The sequence below is a fragment of the Anthonomus grandis genome, chromosome 14, assembly GCF_022605725.1.
Source record: "Anthonomus grandis grandis chromosome 14, icAntGran1.3, whole genome shotgun sequence".
Classification (NCBI taxonomy): Eukaryota; Metazoa; Arthropoda; class Insecta; order Coleoptera; family Curculionidae; genus Anthonomus; species Anthonomus grandis.
This window is the reverse complement of record NC_065559.1, coordinates 2,448,545-2,474,761: the sequence shown is the minus strand read 5'-3', so window position 1 is coordinate 2,474,761 and position 26,217 is coordinate 2,448,545. Positions and strand designations below refer to the sequence as shown.

The window sequence follows — 26,217 nt, the reverse complement described above, 5'->3', positions numbered from 1 at the left end:
CGTGAATTCTTGAACGGTGTTCATTTTTTCATTAATAAAAATATCCACTTTATCAGTTAATGATGCAAAAACCATTTGGTATTTCTCGTTTTTAGAAAATAATTTGAAGGGTTTTACTTTTCCTTTATTATAAAATGCTGCCGTGTAATCGCATCCCGTAAATGCATGAAAAGCTGGGAGGCTTTTGCATAATGTGTGCCCCAACTTCTCTGCTAATGCGGTGCAATTAATGCACTCCAGGTGCTGATGTTTTGTTTTTTTTTGCATTAGCCAGCCAAATTTGTGATTGTTGAATTTTGTCGATATCTCCCAGCAAAATTATTAACACATCAGTATCAGAGGCCTTTATCAAAATTCTCGACCCTGGTGCTAATTTAGAAGCATGAAAAATGATTCTCGTATCCGCTTCTTCATGATGACACACATAATCGGGTTCTTCGATCTTTTTAATTGAATTTTCCTGAACTGCATTGATGGTCAACTGTAAAAATTTTTTTTTTGTTTCCAATAATCGTTACCACCTTGTTGTTTACCCAATACTCGGCCAAAACATGTACCAATGCTTCTTTGAAGCAATAATTCTTCAGACTCTGTAGAAAATCCTTGGTTCGGCTTTGTTGAGGTCCTCAAATGTTATACGGAGTATTAACTTCTTTCCGCTGGTGACGTTCGGAATCTTTGATCGATGGTGTTAAGTAACGGTCGAAAACTAAATGAATTTCTGTAGCTGTTGTGGAACAAATTTTAATGAAAATTGTCTCAGCAACTTTATCAAACGTTTGTGGCATTGAAGATCCTATCAAGTGCAAAAAGTAAAAGCCATCGATTATGTCAACGTTGATACCTGTGGGCTCCACCACTTCAGTTTCAGATTTCAAAGGTTTTGCTAACGTTGACTTAGGAGTTTTACACATTTCACCAGTGCAGGAGGCATTGGCGCTAGCAGAAATGTCAAGCAATATTCAAGATTAAAGCCGCGCGAGAATTTGAACTTTTAAAAATCGGCAACCGGGATTATGCACAGGTTTTTCGCAAGCAACCCTATGCCATATTGTTTGCAATAAAATTAACTTTAATTTAATGTAATGTTTTATTGCGTAACTCGATAGGTGCAAATTACTATTACGAATCACCTCCGCGCACCTGGCTGCGTAGTAACTGCACAAGAAAAAAGAAGGCAACCCAGTGGATGCATATTTCACAAGTTACGTACTTTCGATTAGTACACAATTTAATGCGTAACAGAATGAGTGCAATGTTTAAAAAAAAAAATGTTTAATAATTAATATTTTGCACAAGATTTTTCAGGCAACCTTTGCGGAATACATTTTATAAAAACATACGTTTCATCCCGTAACGTTAAGGGCGAAGGTCGTAGTATGGTGGGATCCTCTACTAGAAGTAATTTATCATTTTTTCCAACCAATTGACGTCATTTCTCATTTATTACAATTATTTTGTATTTCTTTATAAAATAATGTATCAATATTATTTTTTACTTCTTTTAAGCATTCAAAGGAAAAAATCCATAGAATGCCTACAACTGAAAAAAACTATACTTCAAGCTATTTCTTCTTTCACTTTCTGGAAAAGTAAAAATGACCTTATACCTGGAAAAAAAAAGAGTATCCCACTGATTAACATCCGAAATCCAGGTACAACCGCATAAAAATTAATTTTCCAGGATATTGAACGAAATGCGGCACTATTATAAACCTATCAGACCCATTGAATTCCTTGCTAACTTTCACGCATGTTCCTCAAGCTACTCCCTGAAATATGCTATTCTTTAATCTGTGGTTTGTTGAAGACCTGATGATAATCTAAAATGAGCGAAACACGCAGAAGCATACACAAATTAAAGTAATACTTTGGGTTTGTTTGTACTCCAGGAGAAAATTGATGATATTTTGCATTTCTTGATTTTCTTATGAGAGATAAATGTTTGTTTGAATAACCTTCAGTTTAATAGATTTTAGGGATGCTAAAAAAAGCAACAAGACTTTTTGCTATAAATTGGTTCTGAAAAATTCACTTCACAAAATTTACAAAACAAACAATACTTTATTATAGTAAGCTTATAACTCTAAAATTAACAATCACAAATGTACCGCCCCTCCTCAATCTTCCTCCTGCGTGCTACTTTTATGTTTAGCTGGTATGGGATAATCGAAAGTCTTCCCTGATTTCTCGAAGACCTCTTTCACCCGTAAAACGGCCGTCCTGTTAATGTTGTCGATCGAAACTTGACTTAACGCTTGCTGAAACACAACTTCGACTTCATTCGGCTTATTTTTGGCCACTAGCACGTCAATGTAACAACTGAAGATGTTTCCGATGGCACCGGGGGTCACGTTACTTATTTTCAAATGTTCCGTTAGTCTTTTGATTAGTTCCTCGTCGTGGGTGTCACGGGCGATTTGGATGATTTTCTGGAACATAATCCTGGGGGCGTCTTTAAGGTACTCATGCCATAATTGATTCGATTTCTCCACTTCGTTACTGATAAAGTATTTCGTCCAGAGGACGTTTAGCGGACCCACTATTCCCCGTTTCGCGTACTTTATTGCCATTTGTTCAACTGAAAAAGACGGATTTGCGGTTTTTTAGAAAATAATCCAAGATAATTAAAACAGCTCGATGGTCTCAAATCAATACCTCGTAAGTCCAAAATTTGCCATTTTTAGATTTCAACGTTTTTTGGTTCAATAAAACTAGGGGCGCCATCTGTTAGACGATAGTCAACCTACAAAAATACGTTACCGGGAAAACGGCGCTAAAACAATACCACGTAAATCATAATCATTAAAAATCGATTCAATAGCTCGTAACTCAGCAGTTTAGCATTAGAGGTGTTGTTCAGAAATGTTTTAGTACATTATAAAGCGGATAAAGATTGTTAACTGTTAAAAAAGTTAGTGTTGTATGGCGTTATAATAAATGTGAGTAAATATTAATAATTAAATTTACATTAATATATATCTATGTTTAAAAGACTATTTTTTTACTCAGTTGACTTACGCGGTATTGAAATTATGCACTGAATGTGATTTACGTGGTATTGTTTTTTAATTAACTTTAAATTTACGGCTTGTTGCAGGTAATTAGAGAAATAAATAATAATAAATAATATTATGAGAAAACGCGTGTTTAGAATAAAAACTTTAATAAATATTAAAAGTATTGAGCATACTGAGGTTACATTTAAGCAGTTCTTCTCGTAAAAAAGTCAACACTAAAGATAAAACTAAAAGTATTTTGCCTGATATTTGCCAAAATTTATTCACTTAAATAGGCTTTTTTTGATTTCTACTTTTTTATTTTAGTAGACTACAATGAGTTCAAGATCAAAAAGATTGGTTGAAATGTGCCAAAGTAATGAAAATAGACCAAATAAAATGGCCAAAGAAGATAGAGAAATCAAAGTACCTGATAGTCTACCAGTCATCGAAAATCAAGTTGGTTTTAATATAATGGATTTGCCAATAGATATTATTATTGATGTTGACGTCAATGACAGTTTTTTAGAAAAAATGGTTCCTGGTTCTGTAGCTGACGAAGTTGAACGCGCTGTGCTTAATTTGCAAGAGACTTTAGAGTCTACCGCTAGTGACACTCAGGCTAATTGTTATGATCTTGGTCTTGAAAAGGACGTTTATTTAACACCGACATTTTCTAATTGTGTCCGCCAGGATTTACCCGTGAATGAAGAGCAGCTATCACCAAGAATTAGAGACACTGAGTCAGATATCCACACTGTTGTCTCGGAAAATGAAGACGACAAGGCAAACCAGGACAGCGATTTTCATCCTAGTGAAGACAAGTTAGAATCAGAGTTAGACTCATCCGAATCTCTGAATGAGCAAGTTCAACAACAAACCAAAACGAAACGTGAGTTTGGTAAAAATATTTAAAAAAATAATCAAGATTTGCGGATGAAGGGACAAGCCTACTTAGGATACAGAAGACCACCAAATCAGTCAAAAACATTTCAGGACATTCATTCAAGGGGAGAAAGAAAAATGGGTATATCATGTAAGTCAAACTTTTGTAGGAAGTCAAAGAAGAGAAAGTGCAATGAACGTGATGACTTAAAACGTGAAGAAATTTTTAAAAAGTTTTGGCATGATTTAATGTGGAGTCAGAGAAAAACTTTTGTTTGCAATTTAGTAAATAAAGTATCACCACAACAGAGAAATTTTTCGAAAAACGGGAATCCTTAAATATTCCCTGAAAGTAGGCAGTACCGTTTATCCTGTATGCAAAAAGATGTTCCTTGCTACCCTAGGATTAGGAGAATGGCAAGTTCGCTTTTGGGTCGATCGAAGTAAACATGGGATAAACGATAAAAAAAAACGAAAGACCAAAAGTTGAAGGCATTTTGTCAGAACGGGCCCCAAATAAATTTATGAAGACCTTTTTAGAAAATCTTAACAAGTTACCTTCGCACTATTGTCGAAAAGACACAAACAAGCTTTACGAGGGTTGTCTTTTAAGTTTTGCATATGCAGCTGGAATAAAACAAAAAATAACTTTTAACGACTTTATTGTTTTTCAAAGTATTCTCCACGAAATTTAATGCACTTTTGCATGCGCTCAAACCAGTTGTCAAAGCTGTTATTCCACTCGTTTGTGGGTACTGTCAAAATTGCATTTTTAAAGGCGTTAACTGCTTCCTCTGGCGTCTGAAACCTCTGACCACGCAGTTCATTCTTGATTTTTGGAAAAGTATAGAAATCGTTGGGACTTAGGTCGGGACTGTACGGAGGATGATCCAATAATTCGACGTTTTGATAAGTTAAAAATTCAATAGTTTTCCGGGCTGTGTGCGAACTTGCATTGTCTTGGTGGAGGATGATTCGTCGTTGTGGGTTCGCTTTTCGAAGCTCAGCGATGACTTTCGGCAAACAAATGGTAATGTACCAATCGGCAGTAACAGTTCGTTGATTCTCCAGAGGAATTGTTGCAACATGACCTGCTTTTGAGACAAATGTTGCAACCATCTTTTTGGATACACTTCGAGAACGAATGACTTTTGTTGGCTTTTCTTCATCTTGAAATACCCATACAGACGACTGACGTTTATTTTCAGGTTCATATGAGTAAATCCATGATTCATCACCACTGACAATGCTGTACACATTTTTAGAGTTTCCTGCCTCAAAGCGGTCTAGAGTTGTTTGACACCACATCACCCTAGCTTCTTTCTGTTCTTCAGTTAACAGATGCGGTATCCAGCGGGAAACTAATTTTCTTACCCGTTATTTTTCATGCAAAATTTTTTGAATTGAGGTCTTTGAAATCGCCAATGAAGCCTCAATCTCACGATATGTCACATGTCGATCTTCCGTGATAAGCATACGCACAGCATCGATGTTTTCTTGGGTGACAGCCGTTTTTGGTGCACCTGACCTTGGATCGTCGCTAAGACTAACCCGTCCACGCTTGAATTCTGCATACCAACGAGAAACTGTCGACTGATGTGGTGCTTCATTACCGAAAACAGAAATCAACTCAGCACAGCATTCTTGTTGAGATAATTGCCTTCGAAAATTGTAAAAAATGATGGCCCGAAAATGTTCTCTGTTTAATTCCATGGTATGCGCAATTTGCTACCTTTAAAAATTCATTGTAGCTGTAAAACTATATGTATTGCACTGACGTTTTGAATTTAAGAAAAGTAAAGTTTGAGGTTAAGTTTGACTAATGACATTTGATTAGTGACGCCCTCTATGTTTCTATATGCAAAACTTAAAAGACATCCCTCGTATTTGGAGCAGACTTTTTTCAGCATTGTTGATCTTTATAAGGCATACAAAGAAAGTTGCAGGGAAAATAGTGAAGTACCAATGAGTCAAAATTCTTTAACAAAAATGTAAAAAAAAATGAATATTTGTCTCTATCAGCCCAAAAAAGACAAGTGTGACATTTGCTGTCAGTACGAGGAAAAAAATTTATCACCGGAAGAATGGAGAAGACATCAAGAAGAAAAAGATAGAGCAAGAGAAGAAAAGATAAGACATAAGGAACAAGGTGTTTTAGGTGCCCAACATGTGCTTACAATGGATCTTCAGGCCGTAAAAGTTTGTCCTTCATTGATGGCTAGTTCCTTATATTTTAAAACTAAATTATGTATTCATAATTTTACAGTCTATAATATAGTTACTAAGCACTGCACTTGTTATTGGTTTGACGAGACGCAAGCAGACCTTCAAGCCTCAACATTTGTCATAGACTACATCAAAAGATTCCTTAATGATGGTAAACCCATAGTCATTTATTCGGATGGGTGTTCCTACCAAAACCGGAACGACATAATATCAAACGCTCTTTTACATCTCTCACAAGAGCTCAATATTACCATCGAACAAAAGTTTTTGGTTAAAGGTCACACTCAAATGGAGTGTGACAGCGTTCACGCAAACATTGAGAGAAAAATAAAAAACCGGAAAATTTTTTTACCCAGTGAGCGTGCGAAGAGAGCAGAACGTGTGGTGAAAAATATGAGGCAAAATTGGTAACATATGATTTTTTTAAGAATTTTAATAAAAATCAGATTTATCCTTCAATTAGACCAGGAAGGAAACCTGGAGACCCCACTGTTATGGACTTAAGGGCATTGAAATACAACGATCAAAAAATTTATTTTAAAATAAATTTTGATAATATAGAATATCAAGAGCTACCTCAACGAACAAAACCGCATCTTAATAACAGTGAATACCAACAACTTCATACTCAAAGGATTAAGATTGCCAAACCCAAATTTGATCACCTTCAGCAGTTAAAACCAGTGATACCTGAAGATTGTTGGTTATTCTATGACAATTTACCTTTTCAATAACTCCTTTTCTCTTTTTAATTTCTCTGTTTTTAGAACTCATTTCTTTGTAGAAAGCACATTGGTTTTTTTTAGACTACCTAAAGACTGCTCTTATAGGGTTTGTGTTTCTAAAATATTTGATTTATTTTTTTTAAATTAAAATTTAAGTTTTTTTTGTGTTTTGGAAACAATTCCAGTATTAAAAACTAATAGTTTTTAGGTTTCTTATTTAATTATGATTTTTTCGTTGTTAATGTGAAATAATATGATTGGATACCTCTACTCACTTTTCAATGTAATAAAATAAATTAATAAAGTGCAATAACATGTAAGTGTTATTTTTTGTGTTCCAATAGCATGTAAGTTTGGTTTAACAAAGAAAAGATGTGTTTTTTAAAAATTCATTTTTTATAACTATTTCCTATTATATTATTACACTTATATGTAAATTAAACAACGATTGTACGTTAAACAAAAGAAAAAAATACTTTTTTTTGATTTCTCAAAATGTATCATTTTGGACTTACGAGGTATTGATTTGAGACCATCGAGCTACTTTTTAGAGTTCACAAAATATAAGTAAATCACTTACATTTGTCGGTATATTCGGGATGTCTTTCCAAAATACCGTAGGCCCCGCCCCTAGGAAATTGGCTGCTGATGGCCTCCAATTGGTCATCCGATGCGTTGTCCAGATCTTGTTCCAGTTTTTGCAAATACGCCTCGACCCGTCCCGCGACGATGTTCGCGTGACAGAATCGATTATCGAACGAAATCAGCCGTTTTACGTCTACGGATATTTTTTCACCGATTTGTTCCAGAGCGTCTACTTGGCCTGCGGCTGCTAGTTTGTTTAGTAAGAACCTATAAGGAGGAAAAAAGACGTTTTTTTAATATGGTCGTTCTTCCTTTATATGGTTTTTTTTGGAGAGAAACAAGTTGCAACCCTAAAACTTGCAAACCCCAACTCCTTTTTTGTTACATGAGTCATTGAGACAATTTAGAACCATTTAAGAGCTTCATTTTATAAGCCGACTATTTTACTTTTTGCATTAATGTTGTCGTTTTTTCGCTGTTGCTGTTTTTTCTTACCTAAATATTTTTTGAACCGGAAAAGCGCCCCTATTCAATAACGTCATCGTCACTTTGGTGGCGTCCTGAAGTCGCTCCTGATGGATCAACTTTTCGATGAGTTGCGACGCATCGGAAACCGAGACCTGGGCATGATTCGCGGTTTTCAAACATCCATCTACGTCACCCTGGGATAACTTGGTGCGGAAATTATTGGCGGCCACACTGACGCCCGGTCTCGGTCTACTTGTAACCGTTTGCTGTTCTTGGCCGGGTGTTGTAGCTGGTCGCTGTTTGATTTTAGGTTGGGGAATCGAGAATGGAACTTGTAAACCTAAAGCGATAAATACGACATTCAATATCTAAAAAATTCTATGGGTTTTAAGGCACGTGTCAATCTTTGAAGTCAATAGAACTATAATGAACCTTGAGATAAAAAAAATCTACTGGATGGGACAATATAAGAAGTGAACGCCTAAAACAAATATCGACAGAAATTTCACCGATTTTGACGTGGACTGTCTTAAAATCGGAACTATTAAACCCTAATATAAAAATGGCGATAAAACAGAAATATCAAATTACAGACCTGTCTCACTTTTGTCAACATTTTCAGTTTTTGAAGGATTAATTCAAAAAAGAATGACGAATTTCTTAACTAAATTTAATGTATTATCAGACTTGCAATTTGGTTTCAAGGAGGGAAGATCTACGCAGGATGCAATTAAACTTTTTTAACATCACCAATATCTGATGCACTAGATAATAGTGAAGCTTGCTTATGCCTGTTCGTGGATCTTTCTAAGGCATTTGATACTGTCTGTCATGAGATGACTCTTAAAAAAACTACACAGCTGTGGACTCCGAGGCAAAGTTTTCGATTTGCTTAAAAGCTACCTTACAAGTAGAACGCAGCGTGTTGACTTTAATGGAACCATAAGAAGTGAAAGAGATGTTAGGTATGGAGTACCCCAGGGAACTGTGTTGGGTCCTTCACTTTTTACGGTTTATGTAAACGACATGCTTAAGCTTAAACTAAATGGAACGCTGGTTAGTTTTGCAGATGACACCGTTTTACTCTGTAGATCAAAGTCTTGGCAAATTATAACCACCCAAATTAAAAAAGACTTTGTGGAATTAAAAAACTGGTTTCAACACAATAAATTAACTTTAAATATACAAAAAACTAACTACATGCCTTTTGCAACTTACAGAAGTTCCCTTCAAAGGCTTGGCAACATTAAGATTGGGGATTGTGAAATTCCCAGAAGTAACATCTTTTAAATATCTCGGTATTAAAATTGACAATTTGTTGAAATGGGACATTTTTTCATGAAATGGTTCAGAAGTTAAGGGGACTTCTCTCAAAATTTACTTTTTAATATATAACTTCCAAATTCACTTTAAATTTCAAACATAACATCTAAAACATTTTACCATAAAATTTACACACATTACCAAAATTAATGATAACAAAACAGCTGTCAATAAAACAGAATTTAGAGGAAGTAAATTAAAATATTTAATAGGTAACAAAACTAAAACACTAAAATGATGTCAGAGCACAGGTCAAAAGGTATCATTAAAAAAATCGTCAAGGCTATAATATGCCCTGGATAATAAAAGTGTTTTGAATTTCTTAACTTCTAAAATTTGTCTGATACATAGAGGAACATGGTTGTAAATTTTTTTGCTAAGGTATATAAGTGAGTTCTTGGTGAGGGAGGATGTAGGAATTGGTAAGGGAAAATCGTTAACCTGGCGAGTCATATGACCAGTGTTAGAGGGACGTTGTACATAATATACTTAAGGTTGTACAAAGTAAAAGAAGTGCTTAATAGGTATAATAAACTTCAATTAATCATCTAAGGGATGACGAGGAGGCATTGTTCCAACTTCTAGACGAAGTTGGGTCGGATTTAGAGTCCGAGGATGAAGAAGATGAGTTTGAAATTCACGAAAAGATCCCAATTGTAGCACCAAATGAAGCTGATAGCTCTTCAGATTCAGAAGATGATTTACCCCTCATAGATTTCCAGACTCTCCAGTCGAAGCATGGAAACTTTAGAAGCAAGGATTTTTCTGTAAAAGAGGACTATACTCCATCCATCGTAAAAACTCCAAACGAATATTTCGCTAAATATTTGAATGATGATTTTTTTGAATAAGCCGCAAATTTCACTTCCCAGTATTTCATGCAACAAAATGCAAAAGAAAACAACTTCACCTCTCAAGAAATAAAGAAATTTTTCGGAATGAATGCTTTGATGGGATGTATTCATCTTCCAAGGATACATATGTATTGGAATGGAAAATATAAGTTCCCATTAATTAATTGATGGGGTCATGACCCGACAAAGGTTTTACATGATACGTGTAAATTTACATGTCGTTGACAATCTTAACGTATCAGAAGAGGAACAAAAAAAGAATAGATTGTGGAGAATATAGCCGATAATTGATTTGGTTCGCAATAGATGTAAAGTCATTGAAAGAAAAGAAAAGACAGCTTTTTCTATTGACGAACAAATGATTCCTTTTTTGGGAAGATGTCCAGTTCGACAATTTGTTAAAAATAAACCAAGACCAGTGGGACCGAAGAATTTCGTTCTTACGACATCCGACGGCCTGGTATTGGATTTTGAAATCTACCAGGGCAATACTACCCCACTAAAAGATAGGCATTTAGGCTTGGGACCCTCAATAATATTGCGTCTAGCAGAAACATTACCTCAAAATAGTTACCTGTATTTTGACAGATACTTTTCAACTATTGCTTTGATGAACAAATTGACGAGTTTGAATATAGATGCAACTGCTACAATTATGTCCAACAGAGTGAAAGGGTTTGATTTTAAAAAAGACAGTTTAATGAATAGGGGAGAGTCAGAAGAAGTTGTTAGAACCGATAATAAACTCTGCATTACAAAGTGGAAAGATAATAAATCTGTTTTAATGATATCCACAGCTTTTGGAGGCCGGAAACTGAGGTGCAAAGATGGAATAAAACAGAAACAAAAACGTTCAGGCATAGCATGCCTAGCTGTTGTTAAATCATATAACGAAAACATGGGTGGTGTAGATGTTTGCGACCAAATGATGGAATACTATCGATCTTTCTTTCGAACCCGGAAATGGACTGTTAAAGCCATCCTACATTTGTTCGACTTAGTAAACAGCTGGAAAAGGAGTATCGAAGGGATTGTTATAGTCAAAACCTTCGAAGCAAAGGTATTATGGATCTTTTGGAATTTAGACTTAATCTTGGGGAATATCTGATTGCCGGTACTAAGAAGCGTGTATTGGAGGAAACAGAATGCCAAGAAAATATAGAGGAAGAGCTAGCGTTGAAGGAAATGAAATAAAAAGAGAAGAATGCCTTCCAGTTTGCCCCGTGCAGACAAACGCTTTGATGGTTTTGAACACTGGCCAAAGAATGAGGAACCCAGTTAAATGCAGGTTAGAAGGGTGCAAAAGTCGGTCCAGAATGCGTTGCCTAAAATGTAATGTTTTTCTTTGTTTAACCAAAAATAAAAACTGTTTTATTTCATTCCATACAAAGTAATAAATTTTGTTTCACAATTGTGCTTTTCTAATGTTGGCTCCCTAGACACACAATTATTGTGTACTCCCTAAATCCCTCCCTTAACCCTTTCGAATATTTTTTAAACTAATTTTCCGTACCTTTTGACCCAACTTTATCGGCGTAAAATAAATATAAACCCCAAACTCAATTTTTTTTTATCTTGGTACTATAAGGGTTATGGTATTTTGGAATAGGGAAGCGTTTCTGAAACACATACAAAAATTAAAATCAATTCAAAAATGGTTTTTAAAAATAATTTTTGGCAGCCCATAAGATATCCCACTGATAACCTCTTTTCTGAAAGTAAGATATTAGATAATATTTAAGGATTTCTAAACTCTATTGTTTAGAAATCCTTAAATATATAAATAAAAACAAGATCGTAAAACTCATGGACAGAGGAGCTTAAAATATTTTTCTCCAAGATTGTATAAAATGCTTCCAAATGATATAAGGATGGTTGAAGGCTTTAACTCTTTTAAACGCAAAGCCAAAAACTAAATATTTTTGAAGGGTAGAGAAGTTTTTAATGATTTAATAAATCTTAAATACATCCAATAGATTAACAGGATTATATAGTTCTGAGTGTACCCTGAAACGAAATTACTAAGCCGGTTATAGTCTGTTTACCCAATAAGGACATAATTAAATTTGACCTAATTTTGACATATACCCGATTATGTAACCACAAATCACGCACTTATAGTGTGCTTCAGTGATATTTCTAAGCGTTTATATTTTTTATTTATTGTATTGGTTAATAAGTATATTATGTATATTGTTTAATAAACGTTATTATTATTATTACATCTAGAATCTTGGCTGTATTAAATGTGCTGACAACGCCTTTGATAATATAAATTCCTAACAAAAAAATTCTAAATAGAGCCTTGAAGTCTTTATTTAAAAAAAAAACTGTTAAAACTATCGCGTTTATTCAATTAAAAGACCCAAAGGGGGAGACCGTAATACCTACCATTTTCTTGCAAAAAACTGCCCAAAGTCAACAAAAACTGATCGGATGGAGCCAAATCTTCTTCTTGCATCTGGGTCCATAAGCCCATACATTTTTCGGCGTCGTTCTGTTTTATATAACTGAGCAACAGTTGATAGTAAATGTCGTTGCGGTCTATATAAGTTAAATCTTTGGTGGCGTCCTTTAGTCCTTCGAGGGGTTTTACGAGGCCTTCCTGTTGGAACCTTAAAATATAAACATATTAATAACGATTATTAAATGGGATATAGATATACGGATAAAAACTCACTGAAGGAAGCATAACTAGTGTTTGTATGTGCATGAAGTGGCAAATTAAGGGTTTTATCAAAATTCTAGGTTTAAAGTTTGGCGATATGTACTGGACAAGCCGTAAATATCAATATGGTGATGAACTTGCTAATTTATTATCTGATTACTTTTCTATGGTTTACACTACTTCTAATTATAATATCCCCAAGACAATGACCCTAGGCCTTTTGATACTATCGATGTTTCTTGTAATATGATTGTAAATATTGAAGATATTTTCAATGGAATTGTTAATCTTAAAACAAAAACATCATTTGGTCCAGATTGTACGATAAACTATCAATTTTAGTTGAGTTTTTCCTGGTTTTTAGAAAAATTCTTTTATTACTCCTATTTTTAAAGCAGGTGACCGGTAAATTGTATTAAATTACAGAGGGATGCACCTGTTGCAAAGCATGGAAATATAAGGGCATAGTTAAAAACAGTGATAGAATAATTTAAGTCAACAATTTACTTCCAACATAGAAATATCTCGTTGTGTATTTTTATTATTGTGTATATTTATATATCGTATTTCTTGTGTCATATCTTATTAAACAGTTCTTATTATAGGTTAAGCTACGGTAAACAATAAATGGAACTTTGTCAAAGAAAACCCGAAAATATAACAACAATCCCCAATTTTAAAATAATAGTTAATACAGTTTTGAGGGCAGAATTCATTCTCCTGTTATAGCCATTTAGTTTTTTTTTCAAAAAACTAGTAGTGCCGAATTATGTTTTAAAGATCATTTATTTACATACTTATTATTACTATTATTATTTTACTACATAGGTGCTTATCTAGATTCATATTTGGGTAATTGTTTTCTTTCTTTTCTTATACTTTTCTGATTATATACATATAATAAAATATTTACTTACTTATGTGTTGCTGTATTTTGGATTTGATTGATTCTAATGAAAATGTATTTTTAAATATAAAAGCACAGACAGCTATTAGGTTGCCTAGGTGCTTAGGGTTGAACAAGAAATGTTATGTTGAATACTTCATGTAATATATTTGATATAGTTCTTTAACGTTTTTAAAAAATCACAAAAATCCATGCATTAGAAGTTTTTTGATAATTACTTTATATATTATTATTTTATTAGATAAATGCCAAGAATTTACATTCTGAGCTCTATGAACTAAGTAGGCATTACAATATATTTCAATAAATCTTCAAATGTCAGCTTTCAAATTTAAACACTAAACATGTCCAATTTATCCAGACGATTCTAAAAGCAGTTTACAGTAGGAGCAGTTATGACATCTACGGGTAACGAATTCCAAACATCAAACACTCTATTAGGCAAAAACATTTGACGCGTTTTTGTTTTATACATCTGTTTTTTTAAATTTTAAAGTGTGACCGCGAAGTGTAATATCCCGATTTCTTTCAAATAGTTCGTTTAGATCACAGCCCCAATAATTATACAGGATTCTGAATGTAAAAATTAAATCACCACGAAGCTTTCGTTTATCAAAAGTTAGCAAGTTTGCATTTGAAAGTCTCTCGCTGTAGGTAGGTCTCGGCATACGCAAACCATACGTAGATCGTGTGACGCGTCGCTGCAACAATTCAAGTAAAATTTTTGTCGCGCACCAGACGGGACCTGCATATTCAATAATAGGCCGGACAAACTTGGTATACAATTTCATAAAATTGTGGAATGGAGAATGGAATTTTAACAAAATCTTTTTGCACAGATACAACATAGAATTTGCACGTTTCACAATTGAGGCAATATGCTGGGACCAAGAGAGATCCTTAGTTACTATTATTCCGAAATTACAATAAGATTCGACTTTTTTAAGTTCAATGTTATTTATTTGGTAGGGTAGCTGGGCATTATTTTTTCCTAAATGTAACACCACACACTTGTCCGCGTTAAGAGGAAGTAACCATTCACTGCACCACTTCCAAATAAGTGTCCAGATCGGTTTGCAATTGTTGATGAGAAGTTAGGGGAACTGCATATATTTTTGTGTCGTCAGCAAACATTGATACCCAACATTTTAGTTCTGAAGGTAAATCACACGTGTAAGCCAGGAACAGAAAAGGGCCGAGGACGGAGCCCTGAGGGACTACGCTGGATACTGGATAGAATTTTGACATGGTGTCCCCCACCCTCACACTAAACTTTCTATTTTTTAAAGTCTTCAATCCAATTTAACAATTCTTCTCAAATGCCAAGATAGCTTATGTAACAATCGTTTCATGGGAACTCTATCAAATGCCTTAGCAAAGTCGAGGTAGATGACATCTATTGGTTGATTTTTGTCTAAGGCTGTTATCCACTGGTTAAGGCATTGAAGCAGGTTAGTAATCGTAGAGCGACCCCTTACAAATCCGTGTTGAATATTGGGTATTAAATAATTTTCAGTAAAAAATGTTTGCACTTCATCTCGAACAATGGACTCCATAATTTTGCAAACAATCGATACTAGGCTTATTGGCCTGCTGATAACATGTCGCCTTTTTTAAAAATTGGCGTGACCGATGCGACTTTCCACTGTTCGGGTACAGAGTTTTTAATCATTGAGTATTTCATAACTTTTGCAAGAGGCGCAGCTATCACTTCACTGCATTTTTTTAGAATAGTTGCCGTTAATTTGTCTAAACCTGCAGACGAATCTTTTTTTAATTTTTGAATTTTTTGTTTAATTTTTTCCTCATTTATATTTATTGTTGTTATTGAGTTTAAGATACGAGGACAGTGTGGGGTAGGTAATACATTTTGTTCAGGCTCTTTAGTGTCTGTTCGAATGTTCTCGCCAACTCTTCCGCGACTTGCATTTAATTTTCACACATGCTGTTGTAGCCCTTTTTTAGTAACGGTATTGAAACCCTTGATTTAATTGAGGAGCGAATGTATTTAAATAGTTTTTTGGGGTTTTTGTCGTTTGCTACATTAATTTCAAAATTTTATATAAGGGATATATTTTAATATCTAAGGGAAATCCTGTTTTATGTAATATGCTTTTATTAAACAATCGAATGAGATAGTTTTAGATAACTTGAGTAATAACTTCACTTTTAGTACTCAGAGTGGTTTGATTTTTATTTTAAAAGCTTCTATAGAGTGTTCTTCAATTTTTATTGAAAGAATCATGAAAATGTATGCATTAGGCAGTTTTTAATCCAAGTTTTGGAAAATTATGTCCAAGAGAAAGGTCAGTCTCAGGTAATTAAGTCAGAACTCCGCTTCTAGTGCGCAGATTAACCCGATTTTTGTTTTAAAGGTTTCTTTGGAGTGTTCTTCAACTTGTATAGAAAAATCCCAGAAATGTATGCTCTAGAACTTTTTATCTAAGTACGTCATGTCCAAGAGTAAAAACAGTCTCTGTAATTTTATGCATAATGTATTTTGCTGTATCCACTTTCTCCAGGTATAGAGAATTAAAATACAGGAATCGAACATTAGCAAATTTAGAGCTGTAAAGATATCGAGTATGCTCAGTCTTTTCTTTTTTAAATCTCTTCTAATACGTAACTTTGTATAGTTTTTTAAATTATTTAAAAACAGACCACCCCAAAGTAAGATGCCGTAACTTAATAAAGTCCCAATTTGCATGTATATAAAATTTTTAAGATTTTTTACTTAAAATATCACGAATTTGATCAAATTTATTTGTAACAGTGCAGATCGCAGAATGCAATTATTTTTTGTCTAGTTTTAAAGTTCCAAATTGGTTTTTAGGAATCTTAGAGAACTGCTGATTGTTAAAACCTTCATACTGTCAGAAAATAAAATAATTTGATTACGTAATTGAATGTGAAAAGTTTCCATAAACTTTTTATCGGATTTTTGATCTTGTTTCATTAGAATTAACGATCAGCAGGTTACTCTTTTGAACATTGTTTGGTTAATTCTAATTTGACGCATTCCAGAACTGTTAATATAAGATCCGGTAAGTTCTTCTTCTTCCTCAAATACAATGGACTCGCGTCGTATTTCGACGGCCGCCCAATATTGTTGTTTATGGACCTACAGTTTAACGTGGGTTCCGAACCACAATGTTTTGTTTTTATAAGATGTCACAAACAACCATGCCCATGCCGGGATTCGAACCCGAGACTACACGATTGCATCGTAAACGCTTTGCCTACGGTGCTACCGGGGTCGGCATCCGGTAAGTTGGGATACTAGAAAAATGTTAAAAATGTAAGGGAAATACAGTTTTATGTAATAGGAGTGCTTCTAGTGCTCAAATTAAGGTGATTTTTATTTCAAAAGTTACTGGGCTTTATTCAAAGGAATGTTTTTTACATTTCTTTGAATAAATCTCGAAATTTCTTGCTTTATAAACTTTTTAATCCAAATTTTGGATAATCATGTCCAAGAGAAAGGTTAGTCTAGGTAATTAAGTCATAACTCTACTTCTAGTGCTCGGATTAACCTGATTGTTGTTTTAAAAGTTTTTTGTTTGAAATGTTCTTTAGCTTTTATTAAAAAAATCGAATGAGATAGTTTTAGATAACTTGAGTAATAACTTCACTTTTAGTACTCAGAGTGGTTTGATTTTTAAAAGCTTCTATAGAGTGTTCTTCAATTTTTATTGAAAAAATCATGAAATTCCATGGATTAGAAACTTTTTAAACCAAGTTTTAGAAAATCATGTCCAAGAGAAAGGTCAGTCTAGGTAATTAAGTCATAACTCCACTTTTAGTGCTCAGATTAACTTGATTTTTGTTTTAAAAGTTTCTATAGAGTGTTTTTCAACTTCCATAGAAAAAATCCCGAAAATCTATGTACTAGAAGCTTTTTTCTCTAAATTTTTAAAAATCATGTGCAAGAGTAAGGACAGTCTCAGGTAATTAAGTCATAACTTCACTTCTAGTGCTCAGATCCGCTTGATTTTTGCTTTAAAAGTTTCTCTAGGGTGTTCTTCAACTTTCCTTGAAAAAATCGCAAAAATCTATGCATTAGAAATTTTTTAATTCAAGTTTTTGAAAATCACGTCCAAAGTAAGAAAAGTCCCTGTAATTTTATGCGTAATGTATTTTATTGTATCAATTTTTTCCAGGTATAGAGAATGAAAATAGGGACATTACAAGTTTTAGAGCTGTAAAGGTATCGAGTATGTTCTCCTTTTTTAAAACACTTCTGATACATAATTTTCTATATTATTTAAAAACAGACCACCCCAAACTAAGATGTCGTAGCTCAAGTATAAGTATCAATTAAAGATTTATATTTATATAAAAATTAAAAGATTTTTACTCAAAATATCAGGAATTTAATAAAATTTATTAGTAACAGGACACATAAGTCTCAGAGAACTATGGATTGTTGAACCCAAAACCTTTATACTGTCAGAAAATAAAATAGTTTCATTATCTAATTAATCCATAAACTTTTTATGGGATTTTTGACCCCGAAACAATACCAGTTTTGTTTCATTAGAATTAACGACCAGCAGATGATGGTGGTATGGAATAATTCTAGAGACTCTGGAGAATCCGATTATGTGCATATCTTTTACCAAGTCGCCTTCCTTTAGCAGTGATGATTCGACAAAGTTTTAAAGTTTAGAATTTACCGTGTTTTCATGCGACAAAAGAACTTTTGGGTGCGGGAGTGTTGGTTTTTTGAACATTGATTCATTAATTCTAATTTGACATATTTCAGAATCGTTAATAGGTAAGTCTGAAGTACTAGATACTAGAAATAGCTAAAAAAATTTGTAATAGGACAAATTCCCGACAAATTATTACGTCAGTGTGGTTTTACCAAAATAAAACGAACATCCTCACCTCTCACAAGCGTTATTGATCCTCTGCGGCCTATTCTGTAGTCCGGGGGTCTCCAAAATCTTCCTAGCCTGCCTAATCCTGCCACACTCGACGAACGCAAACACCAAATCGTACAAACTGTTGATTTCCCCGTGCACGATCGTACTTAAATCGGTCAACTTTTGTAATTTATCCGCGTCCTCTTTCTGGATCAGTTTGCAGGCCAGCTCGTTTTTCCAGGGGGTCAAACGGTACTGTTCCACGGCCCTAAAAATTACCGAAAAAAATAACTTCCAGGTAAATTAATCTTACAGACGTACCATTCAAACTTCTTTAAAGCGGTTTCCATGTCTTCCTTTACGAGATAAACCTTAACCAGCGGTCCTAAAAACACGTTATTCACGTCGATGTAGTCGTGTTTGATAAGGGTATCCAAGAATTTCTCCAGATTTTCCGCTTGACCTTGTTCCGCCATCCAGTTTAAGGTGCGCCACACCAACGAGTTGTACGTGTAACCCCGGTCCACTTTGTCCCTAGGGATTTCTGTCAAATGAACACCGGAAACTATTTAAATTAATCGAGCGGCTTTAATTTAAGAATAAGGTACCTTCCAGGAGTTTGATCGCGTCCTCGAACTTGTCCTGTTTAACCATCAAACCGGCCAGTCTGACCACTTTGTCCTCGTCCAGTTCGAATTTGTCTCCCTCTAGTTTTTTAACGATTTCCAACTGTTCCAACGCTTTGTCCAAGTGGCCGTGGTAGGCGTAAGTGTCCAAGAGAATCGCGTGGATTCCCGGGCCGAGTTCGAAGTTCGGGTTTCCTTTCAAGTTCTCGATCAGATTCTCCAGTTTTTCTAAATGTTTTCCCCTGACAAAAAGGAAGAACTTAATCAAATGTCTAAGATATACAGGGTGTTCGGAGCAAATATTTTAACGGCGAATCGTTGGTATTGCAGTAAGACTTTTCTTTTTCTGTAAACATGTGTCCTAAAATGCACCACCTCCGAGCTACAGCCCTACGCAAATTGCTTGAAGGTAATCGATTAAACTGACTACGGTTATGCGTTAAATCTTTTGAAAATTTGCAAGTTTCTATTTTTTTAGGCCCTTCTGACATTTTCCGTCCCAAAATTGGTGTTAACCCAGTTTTAGGGATGGATTTAGGAAGGCTACACTTTAAATAAATCCACTTAAACTTTTAAAACATATAGAAATGAATGATTTGATGCTAGACCTTTCTTAGATCTATCAAGGGCTTTTGACTTTATTAATCGGGAGTTACTTATGCGAAGGCTTGAACTGTAAAAGGAGATACTGTTATGTAGAAAATAAACTGTAAAAATAGAAAAGAATGGATGCACATATATGTCTAAGATATCACATAATAAAATAGCTATAGCACAGAAAGTATATTGGGTCCAATTTTATTTGTCAATGATCTTCTCTCAGTTAGAAATAAACACACGGATATATTGTAACACTTAATAATAAATTAATTAAGTGAAAGTTTATGCCTAATATCAAGGGTACTTAATACGATTTTAAACCTCTGACTTACCTATAATATAAAGTTAGAAGACGCCGTTTGTATCCCCACGCGTCGATATTTTTCGACTCTAAATTCTCGACGAGTTTTTCCAGCTGTTCCGTGTTCATTTCGTGGTACGGGACGTAAGTCGGCCTCTTCGAGATGGGCACTGGGGTCAGTTCGCCCGAAGTGAGTTTGCCCAGTAGGTCCGATATCGTTTCCGTCATTTTTTCTCCTAGTTTACTTTCGATTTTTTCGGCGGTTGACGTTGTGATGCTTAAGCCTTGCTCGACTAGTTTTTCCAATATCTAAAAATATGGTTAATTGAATAATAATTCCGATTAACCTCTAAGTAACATTAACAATCTATGCAGTGAAATTTTGTTTTTGTAACAGTTAATTTCCAAAGGACTGGAATATGTTTAAGATGATCTATTTGTGTACTCCCAAATAGATAACTCCTATCCATACTGATCGAGATTATATTCTGTTCATTAAAGTTTATTATACAACAATACAGAATTTCCTGAAATTCTAAAATTCACTGGTGACGAGTTTTTAAGACAATATCAGGTGCAAATTTACTTAACAGATCTAAAATAAAAAGATGGAAAGGTATCCAAGGAGAATGAGGTCTTCTACTTACACTTATTTATATATTATTGCAAAAAAAAAAGAAAATAAAACTAAAAACATGCCTTATGAAGCAACTCAAAGTGCTAATTGGTCTAATTTCCAAATATTATGTTAATCCAACATTAAATGAAGAGTAAGTTACTTGAAAAAGAAGATTGCAAGTCAATTGGTCTATTATTTTTTAAGTTATACATTTTCTACCAAAAGTGGTGCAAAAATTTTTTTTGATCCAACTTTTAAAAATCATGAAAGATTCAAATCAAGAGCAATTTACTTGAAACTCCTTGTCATTATAAAGAGATCTAATGCTTATCGATGAGAGAAGATTGCAAGTTAATTGGTCTATTATTTTTTAAGTTATAAATTTTTTACCAAAAGTGGTGCAAGAATTATTTTGATCCAACTTTTAAAAATCATGAAAGATTCAAATCAAGAGCAATTTACTTGAAACTTTTTGTAATTATAAAGAGATCTATTGCTTATCGATGAGAGAAGATTGCAAGTTAATTGGTCTATTATTTTTTAAGTTATAAATTTTTTACCAAAAGTAGTGCAAAAATTATTTTGATCCAACTTTAAAAAATCATAAAAGATTCAAATCAAGAGCAATTTACTTGAAACTCCTTGTCATTATAAAGAGATCTATTGCTTATCGATGAGAGAAGATTGCAAGTTAATTGGTCTATTATTTTTTAAGTTATACATTTTTTACCAAAGTGGTGCAAAAATCCAAAATCAAAATTGTCCTAATAATAATTATTAGAAGAAAATAAAATTAATACACTTACCACCGAAATATACTTCTCAAAGTTCTTCTTGTTCGAAGCGAGATCTACTAGAAAAGCCCCGACGACAGCAGCTCCATCTACTTTCTCCCCGTTATCCGACTGCACCATATTCTGTCTCCTGTTTAAATTTTCATACACCTGACGTATGATCGAAACATAAGAATCCACATCCCCAGTAGCACACAACGCGTTAGTTAAAGGTCTCCTGATCAGTTCCGGAATGTAGTAAGCCGGTACACTGGAAGCGATGGTGGCTGCTTCGGCGATTTCATTCTTAATCAGCAGATTTGTTACGATACTACATGCCGAGGCACCTACTGAAACATTCGCCTCCCTTAACAACGTCAAAAGTTGACTGCTGTTCCCTTTAAGGTTCGGCAACACCCAATCGCGTAAAGTTTCCAAACTGGGAGTCAATCCGAACTCGTGCATCTTTTGTAGCACGGCGACGACGCCCCGGCCGCTAGGGTCGTCACCTTTGGACACTATTAGGGGCCAAAAGTAGTGCTGCCTGATCTCCAGACCTTGTTCCTTCAGTTTTTCGAATAAGGCATAGGCGAGTTCCTCTTTTCCCTGTTCCAGGCTACACTCTGCGGCTAAAAGGAGACCTCTGGAGTACATCTGTTCCTCTTCCAACTTCTGACAGTAGGAAACAATAGTCTCCAGGTCCCTGTCCGCTTTCACCATTTGCCTTATGAAAAATGTGCCTATGGGCATCAAGGAACCATCGGCTTGTGTGGACCTAACCATGGTTTTTAAGACGGCGAACGCCGCATCGTCTTGACCTTTGTTTATTAACCTCAGGATGAGGTTCAAGGCGTCCTGGTTGTACCCGATCGACCTTTTAACCCGCGATAATATCTCGGGTACGTGTTGCCCATGTCCGTTTGTCGCTAAGGCATAAACGATGTCCAAATAGTCCTTGTCCAATAGGAAAATCTCTTTTTCTTCACATTCCGCGATCAGTTTGTTGATCTGGTCCATGTTGCCTTGTTTGGCGTAACCGCATAAGAGGGTCGTGTAGGTGTCTGCACTTGGTTCAAGACCAGCTTGAGCCATTACTGATAAAATGCCATGGGCCGAGTCCATGTCACTGAAAAATTACATTAAATTGGGAACAATCCATGCAATTTTTTAAGCAAGGATCAGCAACCAGGCAACCAATCAAAATTGTTAAATATTTTTGTTTTGCATTGGAATTCAAGAGACAGTAGTAATTCCTTTCTTGTATTCGTTCAATTACATCAAGAAGTGTGTGTTGGGTGGTAATGGCATGGAAAGTAACTTTAACATACATAAAATGTCAAACAAAGCATAAGTAGAAGAAGAGTGATCTTTGGTTAGAAATATTGCCAATGTAAAATTAAATAATGTTAGTGAGGATTATTTAAATGCTCAAAATTGCTAGAGTATATAATTTATTGGGAGAGAAATAGTTTGAGATAAGACACCGAGAATCGAAAGTGCGTTATTTCCAAATTATATGATGTTGAAACTTTTAAATGATGATGGTGAGGTCACTTATGATTTGACTATGTGTGTGATGGTGTATGTTAAATTTTTTTGGAAAAAAATACACCACTGTTTATATTTTATTAATTTTCAACCAAAAAAAGACCCTGAATTTTGACTTGATGGACAAAAGCTTACTTAATGGACAATTTTCGTCATAACTTGAGAACCACTGCAATTAATTTCGTAATTGTTTCATGACCAAATAGTGGGATTCCTGAGGATTAATTTAAGCCTTAAAATGCCACTTTAAATTCAATATTTAAATAGAAAGGGCATTTTTGATTGGATCACTTTTTTTGCTAACTTTATCAAGGTCCAAGAGCTGAATTAGTAGATATTAATAATCATAATTAAAATATTACACATTAAAAAAGTCCAATTATTATCGAACAATTTGATATATAAACATTTGTGGTACCTCAAAAACTTTCTTAGTTAGAGGCGATTTTGTCACGCCAGGTCCAGAAGTCACCAAATTTGAAGATTTTGAAACCAAATTGTAATTTTGTGATTTTTATTACTTGATAGACATTTTTGGTCACAATTCCGGAACCACTGGAAGTATTTTAATAATTTTTCCACAACAAAACAGTGGAGTTCCTGAGGATGAATTTCAGCCTTAAAACGCCACTCTAAATTCAATATTTAAATAGAAAAAAGCATTTTTGGTTGCATCACTGTTTCTTGCTAACTTTTTTAGCGATTTCTTAATTTTATTGCAAATATTTCTATGAAATAATTTAAAAAAAATTAAACATAAAAAAGTCCAATTATTTTCAAACAATTTCATATATAAACATTCTTTGTACCTCAAAAACTTCTTGAGTTAAAAGGGGTTTTATCACGCAAGGTACATTCATTCAGAATTTTGCTATTATTTGAAAATTTTAAACCTAAATTGTAATTATCTGGATTTTATTACTTGATGCACATTTCAGGTCATAACTTGGAAACCACTGAAAATATTTTCATAATTGTTTCACAGTAAAATAGTTGGATATATGAGGGTAAATGTGAAGGTGAAAAAACGATTTTGAGTTGAAAAATTTGGTAATTAGGGACATTTTAGTAGACAACTAAAAAGCAACTGTAATTTAAATTGATTTGTTTTGGAAATGTTTCTTCTTTACGAATATGTAATAATTTCATCAAAAATAAAACAGAAAGGTCAAGTATATGACTCCTGTACCCACCAGAGAGCACTAACGGCTATAAAAAAACTGAGAGAATGTTTTCATACATATGCCTTATGGACAAGGTTACATCTTCCTTGTATATGTTGGGGCAAGTAACTATATTAAAATGTGTTAAAAAGATGCTTAAAATAAAGTTGAATGTTTTGAAAAAGGTTGCTCACCCCTGCTTTCTCGTTGATTCTTTCCGATGGTTACATACACTGCTTTATGCACTATTTAGTTCAATTTTTGAAAGCATCCCATTAAAAATTAATAAGCAAAACCCAGTATTTACTTACCCAGCTTGAGAATGTCCAAATATAAGGGCATTAAACACATTTTCATTAACCGCCATCTGTTTCTCTCTCATATATTCCAAAATTTTGGTTGCCCCCTCGATATCTCCCTCCTGGCAATATCTCGAAATCAATCTTTGGTATGTGACCCTGTTCGGTTCTATTCCCTTGCTCTCCATGTCGCTTAGGAAATCGGTGGGTGAAAAAGGATGTTCGTTTTCTAAATAGACTCGCAATAGGGCGTTGTAGTGCGAGACGTCCATCGGTACGTTTATTTTGTTTAAAGTGTTCCATATTTCTTGTACCAGTTTTGTTCTGACCTCTGGTAGTTCGTCTGGGACTAGGCTGCCACAACATCTTATAACTAGAATTATGTATGAATATGTTAGGAGGAAATTTGATACCCAACAGGAAGGATCTGCTGTAATGTAATAAATGTTTGATAGAAGGCAATTCTCTGGACATATTTTGCCCAATTGCAAAGAAAAAACATCATTTTAATATCATCATAGATAGGAAAATCGGACTTGTCGACTCTGAGGAAACTTACTAGACTAGACAAGTAAATAATACATATGGCAAGATAGTTGTTCTAATTGCATAGAAAAAACAGCATTCTCTATGATGCTTTAAATTGAAATAAGGATATGAAGTATAAAAAAAAATTCTAGATTTTTGATTGAGGCACTTTTATAGGTAAATAAAGAATGCACAATTCCTCAGGGACCCATCTAAGATCAAACTGTTATTACATAAAAAAAATAGCATTTGGATTGTCTTCCATTAAAATTACACGACTTAGTGCTAGGAAATCAAATATTCATTAATACATACCTAAGAGTGACTGTGAAGTAGTAGCGGACCGTGCGTTCCGTATCTCCTCCAAGACATCCTCGATGTCCCTGCGGGATATTCGACCGGATTTCCTCACATCCTGATCTAAGGATTTCAGCCTCCGTTCCAGGTTCTGATCGTGTTGTTGTGCCGACGTTTGTGTGGCCAGACCCCTAAAAAATCCATAAACGTTTATTACTGTAATATTGCGTAATAAATTTACGGCCGGAAAATTCAAACACACACACACAAGCTTTAACCTAAAGAGTCGTGTTTGATGGGTGGGCGAGTGTCTTAAAACGTACCGTGGGAAGGCCCCGCAATAACATTGGGCCGACGCTGTGTTCACTAGAGTCCCGTCGAACTCCCTCGGGGTATTTACGACCACATTTTTCGCGAATCCCGCGATATATCTCACGAATTTCGAGGATCTTAGTATCGAAGCCATAGCCCCTCGTGTGCGTTAAGAACTATAATACTTAGTGATTAGTTTAGGGGATTTATTTATGTTTTATGGGGTTTTTTCTGATTCTGGTTCTTTTGGTTGGTAAAAATTAATTGATAGCACGCTGACCTGCCGGTATAGTTACGTCATTTATATTGACAGATGATCAAACTGTCATTGTTGTTTGACATATTCTAGATTAATCATTGTGGGTTGCCGACATGGTTATGTTAGGGTAAGGGTATATTCTATAATATTGGTATTTCTGGTTATACCGGAAGTATATGTCAATTTTGTTAATTTAAATGGAAAGGAAGAGTTTACATTACAAAACGGTTTTCTGCTGTTTTACTACTATAAGAAAATTTCTCTTTATAGACCTTTTCTGTAGCCGTCATATTTTCTAACATTTTGAGATTCTATTCGTATGAAAAACTATATAGAGGGCACGTAATGCTCCTTATATAAAGTATATGAGATATATATCCTAAC

General features: G+C 34.5%; 1 protein-coding gene across 2 annotated transcripts; it reads right to left on the bottom strand.

Annotated features, from left to right (window-relative positions):
* Window positions 1-2,044: 2,044 nt before the first annotated feature.
* Window positions 2,045-25,850, bottom strand: LOC126744457 (leucine-rich PPR motif-containing protein, mitochondrial). Of its 2 annotated transcripts, none has more exons than XM_050451892.1 (12): window positions 25,586-25,850; window positions 25,281-25,453; window positions 24,450-24,810; window positions 21,461-22,553; window positions 20,067-20,344; window positions 19,117-19,376; window positions 18,830-19,073; window positions 18,531-18,776; window positions 12,457-12,680; window positions 7,916-8,228; window positions 7,416-7,687; window positions 2,045-2,581 (listed from the first exon to the last, which is right to left on the bottom strand). In XM_050451892.1, the coding sequence occupies exons 1-12, from the start codon at window positions 25,726-25,728 to the stop codon at window positions 2,121-2,123; spliced, it is 4,068 nt and encodes a 1,355-aa protein (XP_050307849.1). In that variant the 5' UTR covers window positions 25,729-25,850; the 3' UTR covers window positions 2,045-2,120. The 2 variants fall into 2 exon arrangements, with proteins under 2 accessions (XP_050307849.1, XP_050307850.1); XM_050451893.1 differs by having other exon boundaries at window positions 18,830-19,052; window positions 25,586-25,849.
* Window positions 25,851-26,217: the final 367 nt, after the last annotated feature.

Bases quoted from the DNA above. Each gene is read 5' to 3' on its own strand.
- LOC126744457 (XM_050451892.1), bottom strand. From the start codon at position 25,728: ATGGCTTCGATACTAAGATCCTCGAAATTCGTGAGATATATCGCGGGA. The intron at 25,454-25,585 runs GTACGTTTTAAG...TGGATTTTTTAG, and splicing joins TATTGCGGGGCCTTCCCACG to GGGTCTGGCCACACAAACGT. The intron at 20,345-21,460 runs GTAAGTGTATTA...CCATATTTTTAG, and splicing joins TTGAGAAGTATATTTCGGTG to ATATTGGAAAAACTAGTCGA.